Here is an 18,122-nt window from a genome sequence, read left to right on the forward strand (position 1 = left end):
AACAGGTGCCAATGGCATGCTCAATAATTCAGGTAGTTTACGTCAAATGTTAAGTTCCCATTAACTTACAGTTGACTCGAGCTCTTCCACTGAAAAGTGTTGTATGGGCTTTTGGTTGACACAGAAGTGTATTTGCCCTGAGTTTGAAGTTCCAAATGCACACACCTCCAGAAAGAAGCGTAGCAATGAAATGACTTTGATGGGGACGGCTGTTTCCACCAGATCAGGTGCTCGATTGGATTGGGATCTGGTGACTGTGGAGGCCATTTGAGTACAGTGAACTCACTGTCATGTTCAAAAAACAGTTTAGAATAATTTAACATTGCACATTATTCTGCTGGAAGCAGCCATCAGAAGATGCACACAATGTGCTGATAAAGGGTTGGACACGGTCAACTAATGATGCTCACTTGGCACTAATGGGCCCCGTGTGGCAAGAAAATACCCCACACACTGTTACATCACCAGCATCTTGAACCATTGATACGAGGCTCCGTATTCTCATGTTGTTCATTCTGATCCTAAGTGAGCTATTCTCAAGCAACATCCTTCCAAATCCTGTGTAAAGAAACATGTTCATGACTTTGTCTATGACAATTTGAGACTTCAAAACAATTGAAGGTTCAGTTTCCTGTTCTTACAGCAGTGGCACCCGCTGTGGGCCTCTGCTGCTGTAGCTCACCTCAAAGTTTGGTGTGTTCTCCATTCAGAGATGCTCTGCATACTTTGGTTGTGGCCCACACTGTTGCTGCATTTGCCTGCTGTTATTGGCTGACCGGTTAGCTATATTAATGGGCAGTTGAACAGGTGTACCTAATAAATTGGCTGTGTTCAGTAAGTGTATACTGTAATTTTACCCTGCAAAAATTGTTATCTTCTGTCCCAGACTTGGCAAAAGCCAGCATTAAAGATATTTCCCCTAATAGCAAAAATTGGACTCTTCCAAAGGGAGTAAAGTTTTACTGAAAGTACAGCTACTGGGTCATTATATAAAAAATGAAAATGTTGTGTAATGTATGTATGGTCGGAAGGGTAAGATGGCGCTGGCAAAAGGTCGGCAGCCTTAACCCAATTTCTTTCGGGGTCAATAAAGTTTTATTGAATTGAATTGAATTGAATTGAAAATGGATTTCATCTTCAGTTGACTTGTTGACTTGTTAGATTACACTGGAGTACTGTTTTACTTTTCATGAGCAGTACGGTTGTAGATTATAAATGTGCTGTTTGTGTTTGATGAGGATGGAAAAGCTCTGTGAAAACATTCAGGAGCCAAACTGAGTTTTTTTTCTTCATTTCTTTAAACATGTGAAACAAAATATATACCAAACGCAACTTGGTTGGAGTTCTGTGTTTTTTCACTTGTGCACTGGATTTTCCTTTCTGTCATCATTTAGCAATTCAGTACTGGCTGAAACATAGCTTGCTGTCCTGATTGTGAGGGATTAAGACAGATTAAGCCACTTCAGAATACAAGCACACTTACATCAGAAATGTATTCTAATTTTTGCCTCATAACTTTTGCACTGTCCACTTCCTGCTGTGACAAAACAAATTTCCCACGTGTGGGACTAATAAAGGTTATCTTATCTTATCTTATCTTAAATCTCTTGATAAAAGTTCATGCCACCGATATCAGTTACCCGTAAGGACAAGAAAACTGCCACTAAACAAGTTAAATGACCCACTCTCTTTTCTGTCTAACAGAACCGATGTGTTTCGGGTTGATTTTCTCTTTTACTTACTTCCTTAAAGGCTCCTCAGTGAGTGTAGTAACCCTTTCACTTTCTAAAACTTGGATTTTTTTTCATCGAGGGGAGAAAATAGAGCAAGGAATTCACATTCAGAGCTTAACTTGATTAATCGACCAAGTATTGAGTGTTTCTTGGCCAAATGTACTGAAGAGATCAAAAGCAGTTCAAGGAAATGAGGAGAGGGTACAATAATAGTTGGATCTTTTATCTATCACTCCCGGCAGAGCGGTTGAAGGCAAGTTAATTACACCATATGTAGCCAGACTGCTGTTAAAAACCTTTCACTTCTCCCTTCAGAAAGAAATTCCCTGTGGACACAAGTGAATCCATCGAGTTCATTTCTTTGACTGGCCAAATTTCCAAGTGGTGTCATACTGATGCACATTAGCTTTGTTTTGGTATTCCGGCTTCTTAGTCTCTGGTGATGTGAAACTGAAGTCCGTGACAGTGGACTGTCTGTCGTCTTTCTGTTGGGAACCACAAACAGAGAAAGAAAGGTAGACATGTAGCTTAATCCACTGTTTGACAGCAACTGTGATCAGATGTGTCTCAGGTTAACCCACTAAGCAGCAGGAACATGTGACAGCCAAGAGGCATCACTGAAACTTCAGCATGACAACCCATACTGACGGCCTACAGATCAGGAAAAAGTACCCAAGAATGTCAGTAACAATAACAAGATAGAAGATCAGTGACTGAAAACCTGCAGCATCTGTACCCCAGAGAATATATCAGGAGCTAAAGCAGTACCAGTGGTAAAAGTCGCTGATATAAAGTTTTAAAATAAAAAATTTTTAATAAATAATCTTATAATAAATAAATATGGCCTGTCAATCATTGCTGTTCATGTCTAAATTTGGAACATCGTGAAAGGTAGAAAAAATTGTCTTTTTAGGATCTGGGGAAAAACTGAATGTGTAGTAAATGTTCAAATTACACCTAGCCTAAAAATATTTGCATTTATGTTTTTGTTTTTTGTTTTTTTTTTAAATAACACTTTGACATTTTATTTGATTGTGATCAGATCCACATCTCTGGGACTCTGGGACTGTTTTTAGATTATAAAACATGTTTACATCATTTATATTCACTAACTGGCCCCTTTATTGGGCACATGTTGCTAACATCAGGTTGTGCATTCATTACCTTAGTTGTAATCAGTTGTTATTTGAGTCGCTGTTGCCTTCCTATCAGTTTGCTGGCCTCTCCTCAGCTTCATCATAATTACTTACTGAATTTGAATAAAGCAGTCTGGTCACTCCTGTGCCTCTTACATCCACAAGGCATTTTCACCCAGAGAACTGCCACTCACTGGATATTTTCTCTTTTGTGCAAGAAAATCCTTATAGATCAGCAGTTTCTGGAATACTCAAACCAGCTAATCTACTACCTAAAATCATGCCACGTTCAAAGTCACTTAAATCACCTTTCTGCCTCATTCTGGTGCTCAGTTTGAACGTTAGCAGGTCGTCTTCACCATGTGTACAAACCTCAATCCATTGAGTTGCTCACATGTGATTGTCTGATTAGTGTTAATGAGCAGTTGAACAGGTGTACCTAATGTAGTGAATATCTACATGTGTTGCATGGTGAGGTTATTTGTTGATTTTGGACAATCCAAATATTAATATTTTCACTGTGCAGTTATTGCAGGACAATTGATTTAGTATTGTTTCTACATGATACTGGGGGCTCGGTGATTTAGTGGTAAGTGCGCCGCCTCGTCTGGGAGGTCATCTGAGGAGTTGAGGACAATGTTACCGTTCCACCAAATTTTAGACATAATTGCACAAAAGTTAAAGTTAAAATTTAGAACAAATTAGGATTTACCAGAGCAGTCTGAACGGACAGAAGAAATGGATAAACTATTGAGGGAGGTGTGTTGTGTGCAGCTGAAACTGAAACATAAAGGTAAATAATTACATTTATTTAGTAAAAGTAATTAGTAAAAATTTGAAGTGGCTAAGTGTGAGTACTCGTGCTGCAGTGTCAATGTTACAGTGGTTTAGCCCAACCTCAGTGATGGTTGGCTGGCTGTCTGAAGGTTTAATTCACATTTCAGAAAGAGTTTTTATGTCAATCATAAATCAGATAATTTAAAAGCACAACCAAGCATTAAAATAATCTCACGGCCGTGGGCATGACATATCCAATTTGCCAATTCACATATCAAAATCTCATGGGTTACATCAGCCACCTTGACCATCCTCTTATAAAGGCCCACATAGTTTACTAGTTTCCAACGGGGGAACAGCAGATTACATCCACTCTACTGTAAAATGTTGGCAAGAGCTGACAGAAAGAACAGAGTTCCCACAGCTTCCAGAAGCTGATGGATGCTTTTGAAATTCATCCAGAGTCAAAAACCTGCTGGGCTGAAAAACTCCAACTCATTCATATTTAATAACATGATATTTTGTTTTACCTTCATTAAAATGATTTTTTGTGACATTTGTACTTTGACTTGAAGGCTGTGATTAATTTGAGTGAGCCAGGTCTAGGCTCGTTTTATTGCACATGCTGGCTTTCAAGGACACTTAATGGAACACAGCCATTGTTGATTTGTAATTATCAGTGTGCAGGTGAATAAACGCTGAGACCCACTGACCTCAAAGTGTTTGATGACTGTTTCTCATTGTGTGTACTGCTGATGGGCTTTAAAAAAAGAAGTCAGTGCAGTCAGAGTGACCTGAAGTATAAGATCTCAGGCAATTTTAAAATGTTCTCCACATTATCACCATGTTACCAGCTACAATTTGCATCGAGTCATTTAAAATGAACCCTTGGCTTCAGCAGAGTTGATCTTAGGACTGGCAGCTTATCACTTGTCTTATAATGCAGGACTTGTATTTTAAGGTATAAAACTGAAAATCATGTACCAAAAAAGGAAAACTACAAAGTCAAGCTGTGGTTTTGATCCCAACCCCAGTGGGGTGTAAAGTCTGACTTCACCCAGAGAGAGGATATTTAAGAATTACAATAATAGTCTGTCTTGCCCTGGGCCTTTAAACTAATCCCCTTTCTTCTTCTTTATGCTGAAGTCCTGAGTTTTAGACTTTAACACAGTATGAAATCAAACAGCTACCATCATTTCCCTTGTATTCCTCAATGGGCAGACCCACATAGGGGAAATTAGTAAGTGGTGACAGGTTATTTGCTCAACTTAACGCATCTTCTCTGTTATCTGCAGGAAGTGGCAGACTCACCAATCACCTCCTCTGCCTGAAGACGCACTGATAGAAACGTGTTTGAAATGTAAACTGTTAGTTTTAAATATGTGAATTAAAACTGCCTGCTTCCCTTTCTGTTAACAGTGATAACATTCTGGTTTTGGATATCTACTTTGAAGCGCTGAACTACGAAACCATCGAACAAAAGAAAGCCTATGAATTGGCAGGCCTTCTGGGTAAGGAAATGGCTGTCAAGTGTTTTCTTAGGAAGAGATAATGTGCAGTATGCAGCATGACAGTTGCTTTGTATCTAAAATGACAGTAGCGCAAGTGCTTGCATTTTTTATGAGGTGTTCAGGTCCCAGAAGAGACACAAAAGTGTCTCTTTAATCTTTTTAACTGCATATTTGCAAACGTCTATATTTGCTGTTACATTTCTCACCTTTTAGATGTAAAAAAAGACGCAAAGTGTGTGTGAAAGCTGACCTGTGTTTCGTGAATGTATTCAGGTACAAGTTTTGCTTCCTTATTTTTCTTTGCAGGTGATATTGGTGGTCAGATGGGTCTCTTCATTGGGGCCAGCATCCTCACCATTCTTGAACTCATTGACTATCTATATGAGGTAAAAAACGAATATCTATTGTGTTTTTATGGTCATCTGTGCTACTCCAGCAAAATAGAATGACTTGCTGGCAAAATTTCATTTTTCACACAGTGTTACCATGCGCACAAGGACGTGTTTTAGCGAGCATGACGAACGCTCTGTCCCTCACAACCCTGCAGCCCATTTCTGCATTTCTGCACGGCACTCACATCTTAGCAGTAGCAACGCTGAATACATTAACATTTTGAATGTATTATATTTTAGATTAGTCAGGATGTCTATGTCCACTCTCATTAGAGTAACTCTGTGCTCCACACTTCCTTCCTCCCTTCTCTTACAACTGAAGTACTAAGTGTTTTTATGTGTGTGTCTGTTAGTCCTTGATTAGAAATGTGTGTGAGAGAGAGAGAGATGGGCAGAGCAAAGCAGCTACTGCTCATGTGCAGGGTCACCGCGCAAGCATATTTATAGATACATAAAATAAATCACATTTCTATTCCAGTCAAGTATGTGGGTTTGAACTATGATGAACCAAAAACAGAACACTTGGATGCTCACCAGAAGCAAGAAAGTACTTTTTAGTAACAGGTGTGCTCGTCTATTTTCAGGTGATCAAATACAAGGTGTGCCGGTGCATGAAGAAGAAACACAAAGGCCGCAAAAACAATGACCGGGGAGCTGTGCTGAGCCTGGATGATGTGAAACACCATGTCAGTAGTGTGCTGTTAAGTACTTTCACTGTGTCAGACGGCATTGCGTTGACAGGGGCACACTCTCTGCTTTGTCTTCACTGCTCTCAACTGGAGTCGAGATCAAGGAGGTGGTGGGGTGGTGGTAGGAAGACGAGCAAATGAGAGAGAAGAGATAGAGATGGAGGAAGTTTGGGTGGGGGGACTTGAGAGACACGGTAGAGAGTGAAAAAGTGATTGGGATGAGAGGGGGAGAAAATTGAGAGGGAGAAGTAGGAGAGCGGAAAGTGGCTGGAATTTAATCAAAGCTGGGGGACAGCACCAGCAGGGACAGGCCGGAATTAAAGCTTTGGAAGGTGTGACAGCTCACTTATTTCCAAGTGTAAATGAAGCCAGTTCACTTTAATTGTAAGTCAGACCTCAGACAGAGAAGGGAAAGATATTCTCCACAACTGATCTTCACTTTGTAGTCCTCTCCTTTTCTGTTCACCATTATTTTCAGCATTTTTCAAAGTATTCCTGAAGAATTTATTTCCTCACTCATCTCAGCCCGAATTGTTGCTCATGTCATGTTTTCCTGTGAAAGTGTTTATGAGCTTTTTATTTAGGTTTTCTTGCACATTTATGCTCCTTCGATCTCAATGCTATATCTTCTGCTGATCATTTCTCTTACCTGCCTTTTGACTGTCTGCCTCTCTCATCCCATTTCTCTCTCAGGCTCCTTGTGAGAACCTGCGTACACCATCAACGTATCCTGGCAATATGCTACCTCATCATCCAGGCCAGGGTAACTTTGAAGACTTCACTTGCTGAGCAGAACCCAGGTGAAAGTGCGTGTTATGCAACCAAAGCCACCATACAACGACAACTGTCCAACGCAGGGAGGGCGAGGAACTGATACTAATCTAACAGATGCACTTTTTACATGAAAACTGAGGAAAATGGACGAATCAATCGTGACAAAGAATTTGTCAGAGGAAGTCCTAAATGTTTAAAAAAAAAATAAATCTGTAATTTTTCCGGAGAACATTTCATGCAGCACTCTTCTGTGTTTTTCCTCTGGATTACTGCCGAAAAGGATGCTCATGGAGAAACCTTGCCAACATGGACCTCTCTTTCAAAAGACAAAAAAATAAAGAAATAAATAAGGGAAAATGTACAGTTATCTCACCATAGACAGTAGATCAGAAAAAAGAGCCCCCATGCCTTTATATAGCACAGCAACACATGATGGTTTCACACAACACCGGCTTGCTAGTGTGACGAATATTCATACTGCTTACTCCACATGTAGCAACATCTAGAACTGTTGCAGTGCTTCATAAAACAACCGCTGGACTCTGTGTACTTTGTTTGCGAATGTATCTTTGTTCACAATGAGTGTAGTTGCGTGTGCAGGAAATACTTTCAGGGGGTTGCGATGTAAGTGGAGGTGGCGACGGTGGTAGAGGTGCATCATCTACCATTTAATGTACTGGTGAAGATTTCAGGTCTCATCATGTAAATGCATGCTTGTATTTGTCCAGTGCATGTTTTTTTTCATATCATTTCTAATTTTGATTGATTTTTTTTTATATATAGACTTATATACATTTAATCATTATATTTACCAAGTCTGCCTCATTTACAGAAACATGACAATGATACATGCCATATATTCCTGTGTGCGTTTGTGTGTGTGAAGGGACAGTGTTGCAACATTAGGTATGTTGAGTGTTTTGTTGATTGCACAAATGGATGAGCTGCACCTAATTTCATTTCTTATGATTTTGTTTTGTTTTTTCATTCTTTCACTTCTTTTTCATTTTCACATGTGACCACGGGATGAAGTGAGAAGGGTTTTTCTGTTCTTTGTTTCTTTGTTTTGTTTCCTAATGATTGATTGCTAAAATCCTTGTGTGGGGTTGTTACATTTTTTTTTCTGTATCTGTGTTAGTTGCAAAAGTCTTATCAAAGCACAATACCGCCAGTATGTAGAGGTGATGTAAAAGAAAACGTACTATTCTTCTTGATATATTGTCATATTATTAATATCGTGTTGATCCGACTGTTTTTGATTGTTTCTTTCTTTCATATAAAACACTCAGCAGCGCCTGATTTTCCTGTCTCCATTTTCCAGGTAATAGCCTGGTCTATTTAGTTATCAAAGCATAAATAAAATGCAGATATCGTTTTGGAAAATTGTTTGTTTTCTTCACTGAATTTAGTTGTTTCTTTGTTCCTTTGCTTGAACAGGCAAACAGAAACAAAGCAGTGTATTTTCCAGCTGTAGTTACTGTTTAAATGTTCATTTTTTAATCATGAGCTGCACTTAGAAAATCTGATTAAGCATTCTGCACTCCATCCAAGGCATTTTGCTATCTCTATTTCCCCAATCGACATGTTATCTTGTGTTTTGCTTCATACAACATTTTTCTTGGAATTAAATCAGCATTATGAAAGAGTTTGGGGGCAAGACTGATATTGCTTATCTACGGCAGCCATTCATTTGTGCTGCATTTTAACAGCTTCAAGCCACAACACTGGTATTTTGGAGCACAGTACTCTTGAAATATGATTACAGATTCAGCTGCTGTATGACAAAAGGATGGATGAGAAATATCCTGCACAGCCGATACAAGTTTTATCAAGATTGTCAGTCAGCCAGCAGTATTCTACTGTACATCTGGTGCTGCCAACTGCCACAGTTATATTAGAAAAGCAGCTTGGTGATGCATGACTCTGTGAATATTAGAGCCCAGTACCACCTAAACCACGGTCTGCCTCAGAAATCATGTCCTGTACTCATTTGGCTGCTCGGTCCACTGCTACGAGACGTCAGGGGTTAGTCGAGGACGAGAAGTTTACTTTTGCTTTATAATTTTTTCATGATTTCTTTAAGTGCAGAACCGCATATCAGCATTGTTCATCGAATGAGAGCAAGCACTCATTTTTTTCTATTATTCAGAGTAGAAACCTCAGCTGGTAACCACACATTAATATACAAGTGTTAAAGCTCGTATCACCTACAATATATGATGACATTTTTTTTCTTGTTTTAAACGTCTGAAACATGATTTTGCCTTTTATCCCTGATGGTTTTATTGTTTTTTGTTAGCCCTGCCAACAAGACAAATTAATCAAACAAGTTTGTTTTTTTTAAGAAAAAAGATGCTCATTTCCTGCCGGCATTTGTGTCTTTGTGTGAGCAACAGCCTGCGAATCAGTAGATTGCGGGGAGGGTCAGAATACAGGAGCACTGCCTGCCAGTGACAGAAATCCTGCAGAAGATGCTTGCTGCATCCTGATAAGCCTCCAGGGCAAAGCAGGTGGGGGCTGTGTGGGAGGTGGTAATATCAGCGGGAGTTCAGAAACTGAAAATCTTTCCAAAAATTCTGGATTAACAAGAGTTTCCTGCAATCTGGTGGTTTAATTGTTTAATTTCCTGCGTTGTTTGAAATCTTGGCTTCTTTTCTCCATGAATGAGGTTAAATCATCAGGCTTTGTGCCCTCATTTACTTGCAAGTGGAAATATCTGAGATGATGGCTCCCTCCTTGCTTTCACCTTGTTGGTTGACACACAGCCAATCTGTGGACAGTATACAAGAGTTGCTCCTGTAATGGAATCTACCCCAAACTGTCTGTCCTTCTTAAACGGCTTTAACTCCCTCATATAATCACCAGCTGGATGTGATTTACTGTACAGGCGGCTTTCTTGCAGGGAACCTTTATTGTTTGTTCTTATATTTTAATGAGACTTGTTGTGCTTATGTTTTCACCCACAGCTGACAGTTTAATCTCGCCTTCTAATATCACAGAACATGCACTCGCGCACAAGATCTTTTTAAATCTGAGGTAATTTCCGCTTAATCCCGTTATCACATCTTATCATCTCCATCAATAAGGAGATGACACTCCTGCTTCACAATGTGGCGTGCTGTCTTTTGTCATTTATGAAACAAACACACACTAAAAATCACTGGGTCCTAAACTCATCCTGCTTGTACACAATAATAAGATGGCCACCTGAGGAGAGAGATGCCACTAATGTCAAGACACAAAACTCCTCACAAAGCAGGGGTCCGACCAAGGCCAGCACCCTAAGGCTTTGTGAGCAATGAAGCAAGGGAGTGTGAGGATTAGTAAGCATCACAGCCATGATCCAGGATGAAACAAGGAGCATTCACAAATGCATCAGGAAGATGACCCCCCAAGATGAACTGCTACCAGAGCGCCTTAGGCAGCTGAAGACGGATGGTGATGAGCAAGAGGGGAAGGAAATATCTTAGAAAACCAAGTGGCTTACATTAAGAAAAACACAGTGGCTGAAAACAGGTGACCGAAAGGACAGCACAGATCCTCTGACTGGGGCAGTACAAGATCAAGCTGTAAGAAACACCAGGCTCAGAGGACCTAAGTGACAGGCAGACAATCCAACACACAGTAGCAGAATGTAAGATTCAAGCTGGGACAGCACCTACTGAGAGGCATAGCCGAGCAGCCGGAATAGTGTACAGCAACATCTGCGCCACATGGATTAGAAGTCCCCAATTCCCAGTAGGAAACACCTTTGAAAGTGGCTGAGAACAACAGGGCTAAGGTCCTTTGGGATTTCATGTTCCAGACAGACAGACAGACAGCTGCTGGCCAGCCAACCAGACACAGTTTTGGTTGAGGGGGAACAGAAGACAGCAGTTGTGATTCATGTGGCAATCCAAGCTAAGACAAAGCATGACGTAGGAGAGGTTGAAGGAACACTTGGAACAGGTGTGGAAATTAAAGTCCAAAGTATTCCCAGTGGTAAAAGAAGAGATAGTGACTGGCTCTGGCAGATTCTAGGCACAATGTTACTGTTGATACGTAGCTATTTATTTACTTGATAATTTTGTTACTCTGATATGGTGTTAACCACTGTAAAACTGTCACAGGTTTCTTGTTCACAGTGTGAAATGTTATGCACAGACCTTATGAAACCACTCACCACGAGTGGCTAAAAGGAGAAGTCCACTTATTAAAATATTATATTAAATGATGATACACAGGTTTGTACTTAAATTGCGTACTGCCTTAGACTTCTGTTTTATTGTATTTGAGAAATAAATTATAATTTCAATCAACAAAAGCAGTCCACATACCTCTGCCAAGGCTGTAAATTCCCTCGACGTCATGTATGAATAGTATTCTAGCACTCTGTTGTATTACTTTTATTAAGGTAGATGTTCTGAATACTTCTGCCCAATAGAAATATAAAGAATAACAGCAATGCATGAAAAAAGTGACCTTGGCTTGGGTATTTCTATTTTATTGCATTATACTTTATTTGCAGAAAGCTGCTGGTAAAGTTAACCCTTATTGCCCTAAAATACAGCCACTTGTGAACTTGTGATTCATGTGCCGTGAACTGCTTTATATTTCTGGATCTATACTGTACAGAAATAAATGAATTTTTAAAGAAGGGCTGGCACTCCCACTTGTTTCATCCTCTCACTCCTGCCTGCACGTCAGATGAGTCACGTTTCTGGTATAAATTTATCCTGTCAGATCTCTCAGTGCAATTAGGATGCTCAGCCGTTTGTCATAGATAAGGCCGCGGCCGGCTCCTCTGGGCTTCACTTTACATTCAGCTCGTTAAGAGGATTAATAATTGCCATGCAGTCAGGTTTCTCACCACTCAAAGATTCCAGACTCGGTACATCTGATTTGCCTATTCATCTGTTAAAAGTTTAACCCCCTGTTCTGTTGTTCGGTATCAAAGTTGCTCTCTCCTCTAAAGGATAAACCTAATCAGCTGCTATCTTACCCACACAGAAGGTAAAACCCCCTTGAATATTTGAAGCACAATGTGGTGCTTCTGAGTCCCATAAATGAGGATTTTTCTTCACCTTGTTCCAAAAAAATCATAATGTATCCCCCCTCCTTTCTGGTTTGCACTCACACAACTCCTCTCCAGTCAAACACAGACAGGCTATGCAAACAGATGGGCTGCCATGTTTTGTACTGTTGTAGCTCCATACTAATTGGGGCGGAAGTGCAATAACATCAAAGTCTGGAAACAAGAACGTGTTTGATTCAGCAGCTGACATCCAGTGCGTTAAAGGTTCTGACTGGTTGTTTACTTGTCAAAACAGAAACCACTTCAGAGGTACAGCAGCCTCATACTGGCCATGTCTTTTGATGAAACATGCTAAAAAATGCATTCAAAGAATGTCATGTTTCAGTTCAAAAACCATCCAGTATGAGGTCTCTGCAGTTGTGATTTAATCACCTAATAAACAAGGAAGGAGTCGATTTACTAATTTATAAAACCCTACGATGAAAGAAAATGTGGTGTCTGATGTTTTTTCAGGATTTTTTTTAACTCTGTTCGAGAGTGAAAATTCAAACAAACATGACTGCGGGTTCAACTTTTTTTAGCTATGTTTGTTTATTTTTTAGAGACTTTGTAGTCAAGCCTAGTGATTACCGCCACATGCGTCACTCTTTTTACCCTTTATTCATTTGTAATCTTATAGTTAACACTCAATAGGTCAAGTGTAAAGACCCCTCACATAAAAAGGATATGGATAGATTTGTATCTTTGTATCTCTACACCTGAACAAGGTGTAAGCTGGCACACATTGGTGTATTTTTAATCTCTTAAACCTTGTAAAATAAAGGCCTTTTTATAGAGACTTATCTAACCTACCCGAGTTTCTGGTCTTGGATTTTTTAGGCCATTTTTGGCAACATTACTCAGAACATCTTTATTGATCCCCATATTAAGAGCAGTGGGAAGTCACAGAGGGCCAATAGCATTGGTGAAGGGCACATTTCTGAGAGATTTCATTTATTTTTGATGGTAGGAAAAATCTGACCTCAGAACATACAAACTCAAAGCACAATGCTTTTATCCGAGGTTCAAACCCAGCCACTCTAACTCATTTGTGCCTGATGAATTTAGTCCACAAAAAAAGACATTGAAAAACATTTGAAAATAGTTTCCTAAGAAATATCTTAAAATTACATCTGTTTTTCTCCCACATTAAAGGCATGATGTGATGTGCCATATTTTTCTTTTCTGCCTAGCCCAAGATGTTTCCTGCTTCACCCAAAGGCCCACTGTCATTACACTGCTTCAGAGCCAACGACACTTGTGTCAACTACTCTGAGGTCAGACTTGGGAGGCCCAGTGGTGAAGGACACTATTGCTGTCTTGTCCTTGAATATTTTAAGATTAATAGTCCATACTGATTTGTTTCCAGGCCAGTAATGATGTACCAAAACAGTTTTAGATTTTTCATTAGTTATTCTGCACAAAAAAGGAAATGTTAAAATCTTGAAATGTTTCATTTTTTGCGTCAGTCATTTAATGAAATTGGTAGGATGATGGACAAAAGGATAAAGAGCCATCTTCAACTTCACAGCAGTATCAGCTTGATATGTCTTGAGACCACCAAAGAACATCAGCAAGTTCTCCAAGATCATAGAAAAGCATTTTGAAATTCCTGGATGGTCACACTAAGTACTTCTCTTATTGCAGTCTACTGCCCTTTGCATGATGAATGATGACGTTAACTAATAAATAAAAACTACTTACTGCATTATTTTGAAAGCATCCAGCATTTCCTTTTAATGGCTACCACTCAGTCACGACAGTATATTCTTTCCAAATGTCTCTCTACGAGGGCCTCACATGCTGTTTTGTTTGGTTTTAATCCATTTTGCAGTCCCTGGCAGACAGATTGACTGGATGGCATACCAAACAAGACAGTGTTAACCTTTGTTTAACTTTTACAAACCCAGACAGAGTTGTTTGTTTTGGTTTGCTGCACATTGCATCCATAGAACTGGTTTTTAGTCACCAGTCAGCCTGGAGAGATATCAGACGCTGAATATAATTAAGTTTATTCATTTGGTTAGAGGGACAATGAATTTTAATTACAGTTCTGAAAAAAGAGAGATAAGCAAAAGGCTAATTTTCATAGTCACTGAGCCCGTATTGCCAATAATTTATCAAAGATTGAAAGAAGAAAATGCAATCAGATTATGATAAAAGGTGCCAATGCTCCACTGTTAATTTAGTTAATTAACAGTTTCATTATCTTCATTTCATTTTCATTTCAAGATTACTTGTCAGATACTGACTTATGCTATTTTTTCTTGTGCTTCGTACTTCAAGTTAGCACTTGTTTAATTAAAGAATAAAATGGGGGAGCAACACACAAACACAATAATGTTTTTGGATTTAGTTTTATTTCATTTATAACCTTTCTTAATTTAAAAAAGGCTGTGATTTCCCTTCATGTTCAGTGAAATTAAGTTAAAGTAATTACTTTTAAACAAGTGCCAAAGTACAAAAATGGTACACAAGGTTTATCTTTTCAAGCACCTATATTTATCAATCATTTCATATGCACTTTAATTTAGAGGGGAAATTTTTTTTTAAAGTGTCACTTTGGACTCGAGATAATTACGGTGAAAGAAAAATAGAGCCAAATTACAGAGCCAGAGGCAGACAGGTACAGTTCTGTGAAAAAGAACATTTTTCACAGGAGTCTATGCACTCCTGTGAAAAATGAGTACACGCTTAATGTTTCCATTAAAATTATATTAGCAGCCAGGAATTAAAAAGGTAAGTGGCAGCCAGGTATTGATAATCAACAAATCATCACCAATTGGGAGCACCTCCATAAAAGCAGAGGTTGTGGCAGGTTGCTGGTCTGGAGCATTTAGGTGTGTGTTTACACTATCCCAGAATCTTCGCAGGATTGGACATCCCAGCAAAGTCACCCAAAGATCACATTGTGCAGTGCTTAGAAAATTTCAAAAAACACAAAAACATGAGATACTTATTAAACTCAACAGATATTTCCTACTTCATGGCAGTGTAACTAGATAAAGACTGAAAAATTATATTTTGGTTGGAAGGACTGGAAGGAGACAGTCGCTTCTTCTCTCTAAAAACATAGCAGCATGGCTTAGGATTGCAAACTTGCGGCTGAGCAAGCATTATGACTTCTGGAGCAATGTCCTTTAGACATACAAGTTCAAAGTGGAGCTGTCTGGCCATAATACACAACACTGCGTTGGCAAAAACCAAACACAGGGTATCAGCTCACACACCTCACATCAACCGTCAAAGCACAAACTTACGGGCCTTGGAGTTACTGAGTCGACCATGAACCAAAGTGTTTTAGAGCCAGATGTGAGGTCATCTGTTCAACAGCTGAAGTTTGGTTGAAATCATTGTCCAAAAGGACAATGATACTGGATCACCAACAAATCTACAATGGCTGAAAAAGAAAAGACTCAAGCTGCTGCAATAGGCTAGTCGAAGTTTAGACATCCAACTGAAATGCTGTGGTGGGAACTGTGCATAAAGAATGCCTGCAAGTCTAAATGAACTTAAGCAGAATTCTAAAGACAAGTTTTCTCCACAACAATATGTTGTTAAGTTATTGCTGCAAAAAGATCTAAAAGCTATCGAGTCACAGGATGCATTTAGTTTTTAATGTCTGTATTTAGACCTGTAAAAACTTTCACTTTTACATGACTGTAAAACAAACTTGCAGCTTAGTACGGTCAGTACCAAAGCAAAACACAAGGAAGGCTAACAAGATAAACACAAAGAGGTCAGTCAAAAATCTAGATTAACTTGCTGAGGTAAAAAAAACAGGCAGAGTGCACATAGACAGTCCAAGGCCTTGATGAACAGGTGCCTGGCAGCACCTTCTTTAACATTATTTGTCCAATTTATCCACTATCCTTCCACTGCATATGACAGCTTTGGCTCTCTAACTTTGTCTCAACCTGAGCTGTCTCTCCTAAAATGGTAAATGGCCTGCATTTGTATAGCGCTTTACTCAGTCCCTAAGGACCCCAAAGCGCTTTACACTACATTCAGTCATCCACCCATTCACACACACAGGCAATGGCAAGCTACGTTGTAGCCACAGCTGCCCTGGGGCGCACTGACAGAGGCGAGGCTGCTGGACACTGGCGCCACCAGCCCAAGGATATTTGGCATGCAGCCAGGAGGCAACCTGGGATCGAACCAGCGACCTTCTGATTAGTGGCTGACCTGCTCTGCTACCTGAGCTACAGCCACCCTAAATCCTTATTTCTAAAAAACTTGCCCACCCCGGTGACTGCAACAGTCTCCAGACCATACATCAGAGCAAATCTCAATACCATTTTAAAAGCTTTCCCATTGGCTCATGCTGCTATCCTTCTGTCACGAATCACTCTGATACTTGTCTCCACACACTCCACCCTGGCTACACTCTCATCTTCACCTCTTTTGTGCACTGCCATGGCTTTGTGGATGATTTTAAATTTATTAATTAAAAATGAATTACCACATTACCTAACTAAAATGTCAATTAATTGTAGCATGTTGTAGCAAAAAAAAACTATCCATCTACAACATTAATATCCTGGTCAATCGTATCCTGCTTTTTAAGTAATTATACTCTAACAGATGTAACCAGTGGCGTGTCCAGCGGGGTGGCCTGGGGGGGCACAGGCCACCCCCCCAACCAGACTGGCCACCCCAGGTGCCACCCCAAAGGCAAAACAATAAAATTCAATCAAATATCAAATGTCCGATTATGTTTTCACGGTGAAGCTCAGATATCCGAGTGTAAGTGAATGCAGCATTGGCTTCTGCGCTATGTGCATCACGTTAGCAAAGGTAGGAGAGCCAAGCAGAAAGACGCACTGCAGGAAACAATTTTTCGGTGAAAGAAAATGAGGACAGAATAAATGTCCCGGTAAGTAATATTAAGTTTGTTGAGTTTAGTAAACTTCGGCGAAATTAGAATACCAAGGAAAAAATTACACTTAAAGAATTATTGCAGCTGTGGAATATTTCAGACAGTATGCTACTGAGGGCAGCTAACATAAGAGTTATGAGTTATAAGATATAATCTAAGTCGTAACATTGCTGTATGGAGCTGCAGATTTGGTTGCAGGTTAACATAGCTGGACTGGCCATCGGGCATATCCCCAGTGACTTATTTTTTATTTTTTTTGTAACGGCATGAACAATGAGAGGTGGTGGATTGGCCAGATGCAGGTCGATGTGTAAAAATAACTCCGTTGTTTGGTGGTGGCTATGGCGGGGCTTCCACAGAGGCAGCAGGTGGATGAGGGAAGGGGAGGCAGGAGGAGAGCCCCGAGGCGGCCACCAGTCCGAGTGTCAGGTGAACTGAACTTCAGGTAAGAAGTTATGACCTGCAGTCTATCTGGGTCAGATATGAACTAAGTTTAGGTGGAGTTTATTTTCGTTGTGCTGACTTTTTACTGTCAGTTACAATAACTCGTACTGCGTTCTAGCCAGCTTGACGGAGTTTTTATACAGCTGGGTGGTGCTATGATGTTACTGATAGTGAACTTCTCTCATTCTCCCCCCTCCCTCTCCTGTTGCTACTTCAATCATGAAACTGATCAATGATCAGCTGATCAGCTTTTCTCTCTTGTTTGTTTATCGCCCACTTTGCGCCAGAAAGGAAACCAGCAGATGTCGCGCTAAACAACAGCAGCACGTTTAAGCTTGATCAGCTGTTGTTAGAATTAATTTAATATTAATTTCTAGTATCAGCTGATGTTGGCTGGAGCCACAGCTGTAAACCTGCTGGTCATGATGTCGGTTTGGATATGTGGTGAGAGGGAAACATGAAGATGAAACCAGGAGATGTCCTTACTGAATCATCAGAGCTGAACAGGTGATGGAGAAACAGGTTTACCTTTTAGGTGACATGGATGAGTTGAAGGGAAGTTATGAACTGTTTCTGAGAGACAAATAACACCAGGATCCTTTTCTAAGCAGCTGACAGCTGGTAACTGTGCAGGGGCGGGTCTAGGAAAGTTTTGCCAGGGGGGCAGGTAGGGCATTAACAGGGAGAGGGGGGCACAAAGAAATACCTTTCTATCTTATTCTCATTTAAAA

At 40.0% G+C, this 18,122-nt stretch overlaps 1 protein-coding gene across 3 annotated transcripts in view; it reads left to right on the forward strand.

Moving 5' to 3' along the window:
- The window catches only part of asic1b (acid-sensing (proton-gated) ion channel 1b), a 178,041-nt gene extending 169,646 nt beyond the window's left edge, over window positions 1-8,395 (forward strand). For all 3 annotated transcript variants that reach the window (XM_026166912.2, XM_026166910.2, XM_026166911.2), the window contains 4 exons: window positions 5,066-5,157; window positions 5,464-5,543; window positions 6,134-6,235; window positions 6,932-8,395. In XM_026166912.2, the coding sequence (XP_026022697.2) occupies window positions 5,066-5,157; window positions 5,464-5,543; window positions 6,134-6,235; window positions 6,932-7,027 (370 nt within the window). In that variant the 3' untranslated portion in view covers window positions 7,028-8,395. The remainder of the gene's footprint in view (window positions 1-5,065; window positions 5,158-5,463; window positions 5,544-6,133; window positions 6,236-6,931) is intronic.
- The last annotated feature ends 9,727 nt before the right edge of the window (window positions 8,396-18,122 follow it).

Source organism: Astatotilapia calliptera, chromosome 5, assembly GCF_964374335.1.
Source record: "Astatotilapia calliptera chromosome 5, fAstCal68.1, whole genome shotgun sequence".
Taxonomy (NCBI): Eukaryota; Metazoa; Chordata; class Actinopteri; order Cichliformes; family Cichlidae; genus Astatotilapia; species Astatotilapia calliptera.